Source organism: Zingiber officinale, chromosome 7B (assembly GCF_018446385.1).
Source record: "Zingiber officinale cultivar Zhangliang chromosome 7B, Zo_v1.1, whole genome shotgun sequence".
Taxonomy (NCBI): Eukaryota; Viridiplantae; Streptophyta; class Magnoliopsida; order Zingiberales; family Zingiberaceae; genus Zingiber; species Zingiber officinale.
In genome coordinates this window covers 48,442,439-48,446,510 of record NC_055999.1, presented here as the reverse complement: position 1 = coordinate 48,446,510, position 4,072 = coordinate 48,442,439, and the positions used below count along the sequence as shown (strand labels likewise).

The 4,072-nt window shown below is 32.3% G+C and overlaps 1 protein-coding gene across 3 annotated transcripts; it reads left to right on the top strand.

Moving 5' to 3' along the window:
• Positions 1-515: 515 nt before the first annotated feature.
• LOC122005732 lies at positions 516-3,686 on the top strand. 3 transcript variants are annotated; one of them, XM_042560881.1, is made up of 6 exons: positions 516-824; positions 915-1,050; positions 2,438-2,513; positions 3,199-3,261; positions 3,362-3,424; positions 3,608-3,686. In XM_042560881.1, exons 1-5 carry the CDS (start codon positions 539-541, stop codon positions 3,395-3,397), a joined length of 597 nt encoding a protein of 198 aa, XP_042416815.1. In that variant the 5' UTR covers positions 516-538; the 3' UTR covers positions 3,398-3,424; positions 3,608-3,686. The 3 variants fall into 3 exon arrangements, 2 of the variants coding, with proteins under 2 accessions (XP_042416815.1, XP_042416816.1); XR_006118472.1 differs by having other exon boundaries at positions 3,199-3,424; XM_042560882.1 differs by lacking the exon at positions 3,362-3,424.
• The last annotated feature ends 386 nt before the right edge of the window (positions 3,687-4,072 follow it).

Here is a 4,072-nt window from a genome sequence, read left to right as displayed (position 1 = left end):
CCTATAAAATATATTTTTTAATAATTTTTTATCTTATTTAATTAGAATTTTTTTTAAAGGTTCAAAGTTAAAAAAATCTAATTAAATACATTGATAAGGTAACAAATATAAAAAGTATATATACAATTTATACATGAAATTAAGATCATCTAGATGATAAAGATATCTGAAATATATAAGGGATTAGGAGGAGACTAGGAGTAAGGGACAGAGAGCCTGAATTGGAAAAAAAAAAAGTTTTAAATAGATAATTAATGAAAAAAATTGTAGGAAAACTAGAAAAAAAAAACTTTTAGGATGATTGTCCTATTCTAAATTATGTACTAAAAGCGTTATAAATTTAATCTATATTAAAATTTCAATAGTTGTTTAGAAAATAGTTTCTAAAATTTATAAATATTATAAAATCTTTTTCCATATAAAACGCTGTTTAAGAAAAAAAAAATTTAACAAAAATTATAACATAATTTTTTATGATTATGTTGGGCCCCTAATAATTTGAACCCCTATTTGACCGGATGCGTGAGAAGGAAGCCGAATGTTCGCGACCTCTGCGCTCAGCCAGATGCAAAGCAAAGCGGGCGGCCGCCGGAGGACGAGGCCGCGCGAGGGAGTAAAGAAGGCGAAGAGGCGACCACTCACCGACACCACCAACGGCCACACCTCCTCTTCTTTTCCCTCCCACCTGAAAAAATCCAGATCCAACTCCAAATCTTCTGCCTCTCCAACTCCAATCCCCGAAGGCACTTGCATCCCTGGCGCAGAAGACGCGTCTGACCCTCCCAGGTCTCCTTTGAGAGAGAATGAGTCGTTTCTTGATTCCGGTGAGCATCTCTGATTTGCCGCAGATTAGGATATATGATTTTTTTTTATTATTATTTTGGGATTTGATATCCTTAACTGGCATAATGCAGGTGAAGGCACTAATTGTGGTGAATTAGAGACTTTGATAGTTTATTCGCGGAGTGTTGCAAAGGATAAAAAGTCCAAAGGGAAAGAGCCTCAAACGACTTCAAGCTGCCCCCCAGAGAAAAGGATAAGAAGTAGAAAGTGAGTATAGTGCTTAATATTTTAAATCTGGTATAAAACTTAATACTGCAGCTACAAAACAAAGCTCAAAGATTTCTCCATTGACTGGGAATGTTACTTGACCATATCCTGTCTATGTCTTGTCAAACACGTTTATTTACCTACAACTCATCATGTGTTACTTAATTGGAATGCCACTATATATGCCACAAGTTATTAGTTATCTTTCTACCACATGGTTATGATTACCCTTAGCATTGAGCTTGTTGTTCCCTATTTGCTAATGATAATTCAATTCTTTGAATTCCTTTGATTTCTTGATGTGAAAAAAATGAGCATATTAGTTAAAGCTCATTAAAAACTTCATGAACTACAATCTAGTAAATTTGTTGTTTTTACAGTTACAATCTCCAACATAGTAATATCATTTTTTTCAGTTTTAGTTGCAATCTTTTGTCTTATTGCTTGAAATTTATCTGTTCTAGTCTCACGTATGATTTATGTGTGCCTTACTGATTATTTGCCAATTTGATTTGTTTTTCTAACTTTGACAATTTTGCAAGTTCTAACTTTTTTTTTTTGTGGGGAGAATATCATTGATCCAAACCTGAGCCCTTGTAATGCTGCATGTGTAAGTAGATCAATATAACATATAGCTAGATAAGGAGTCCTATATCCAGAGATGAAAATTTGTTTGTCCTAAATGCAAATGCTTTCTTCTCCATGATCTATGTTACTTGGTTTTGGATACAAATATTCAAAATAGGTGTGAATCCATGTGTCCAACACAATTATTTCTTTAAATTTTTTACACTCAATTAAGGTCTATGCCACACAAACTTGGTTTCTATTATTCCATACAAGTGTGGATCCAAGTGTTTGATATAAGTATTTGTTAAATTTTTTACACTTGCAATAAGGGATATCAATGATCCACTCAGAGTGTTGGTGTGTCCAAATATTGTCATTGACATGGGTATAGAGAGTAAATGAAGAGTACAAGTATTAGAAGTTGTGGTGCAGTAAAAATGATTTATTTGCTCTTATGTTTGTATGTGAAGAAATCGGCTGGCCATATCATCTTTTTTTTTTCTCCCTTGATAGCCCATTTGGAGGTTACTATCTTTGAGTAACTATGCTAATTTATATAATTATGCCAATAATAACAGGTCAGGAAATTGTAATTGAAATATTAGAAAATTAAAACGAAGCTTCAATTGGGGTATCAAGTACTGTGAAATTTGTTGAAGTAATACTATGCAACTGCTGCTTTTTCTATTTTTTTGCTTCTGAAATAATGATCAACAGGTTTGAAAGTTTAGAAGGTTTTTCTGTGGGAAAAGGTGTATTAGTAATTTTTATCAACTTTCATGTAGTTTCATAAGAATTAATCTGTCATATCTTTCAGTGATGGAAAATCAGTGGATGGTTCAAATACTAATCGACAAAAGGCATCTTCAGTTCCATCAAATAAACCTAAAAAGGTTTGTTCTTTCACTATTTTACCCTAATTAAACTCTGTAAAAATGTTCTCATCCAATGATGCTGCATTGTTTCTTGCTGGATCTAGATTGAGATTATTATTAACAAATAATGATTTATAAGCTTTTTATGTATCATCTTGGCTTTGCATTCTTTCTGATTTACTCTGGATTGAATCTTGCAGAAAGAAGATAATGATATTCATCATGTCAAAATTTAAGATTTCTTGATTTATATTTTTTGTATCACCTATTATTTAGGTAATGTTTCCAACAATTTACAAGCAACAATGATTGAATCTAACAGTATAGTTTTGAAAAAAAAAAATTAGCTTCATCCGCACTTATGCAACTCTTGCACTTATGCCACAGTCAACAACTGCTTGAGCTTAAGGAATTCTCTTCGTTTTCCCTTTTCTCATTTGTCTCCCACCTGCCTTCAACCCTGAGGCAACCCTTTGTGATTCTCCTTTTAAACAAACAAAGCCTGAAGCTTTACAACACGTTTATATTTCTCTCCAATCAACTGTTTATTTAATTAAAGAATTTTCTTGTTTCTTGTTTTAATGGCAGTAATTTATTTTTCCTATTTAGGTTGATGTCAACTGTTAAATTAGATCATAGCCCATCTTTCAGTCTGAATATCATACATTATCTTCTTATTCCCTGTTGCTTGGAAATTTTACAGAAGCAGCGATGTGAAGGACCTGATGCTGATTTTCTTGAGAAGCAAAAGGCCTACTTTGAAGAGGTCGATGCTTTTGAACTCCCCGTAGAGTTTGTCACAGAGATAGATCTTGAATAGGACTAACTGAACCATACTACCAATTTAACCCTGGCACTTTGTATAGTTGCCGGCATCAGAACCTGAAAGCAGCTCATTGTAAATCGACAAGGCATTTTAGAACTTTATAGTATGCTCTGAACTTCACTGTGTTGTGCTAGATATCTTTTTTCAACTTACATGAACTGAAGTTTTTTGTCCAGGTTGTTTGATAAAGTTATTTGTTACTATGACCATGCTCATAGTTATCAGGATTTTCACTTGATAAAACGGTTTTAGCTAATTCTGAATTATGCATTCTCTCCACTTGCAGTCGACGAAGATAACTTAAAAAGAGAAGATCTGGATTGAGCGAATGAGGTCAGTCAATGAGGTATCGACTATTGCTGGTTTAGGGAAGTGAGGAATAGTGTTGAAGTCGAGGGGTCCTTCAACATTGTTTTAGAAGGGTATATTTGGATGTTAATATGTCACCTCTTTAAACATATATGTGAAGGGTATATTTGGATGTTAATATATGTCACTTCTTTAAACATATATGTGAAGGGTATATTTGGATGTTAATATAATATTAATTCTTATTATTTATGTGTTTCACTCATATATATTTATTTTATATCCAAAAAATAATTACATTTTTAATTTTATTCTTTATAATTTGATAATATTATTATTTACAACCTATGCAAAAAAAAATACACGGGTATAAAATTAAAAATAATATATAAATTAAATGTTTTGCAATATATAAAATATTAATTTACGGATGGTTGTGTCA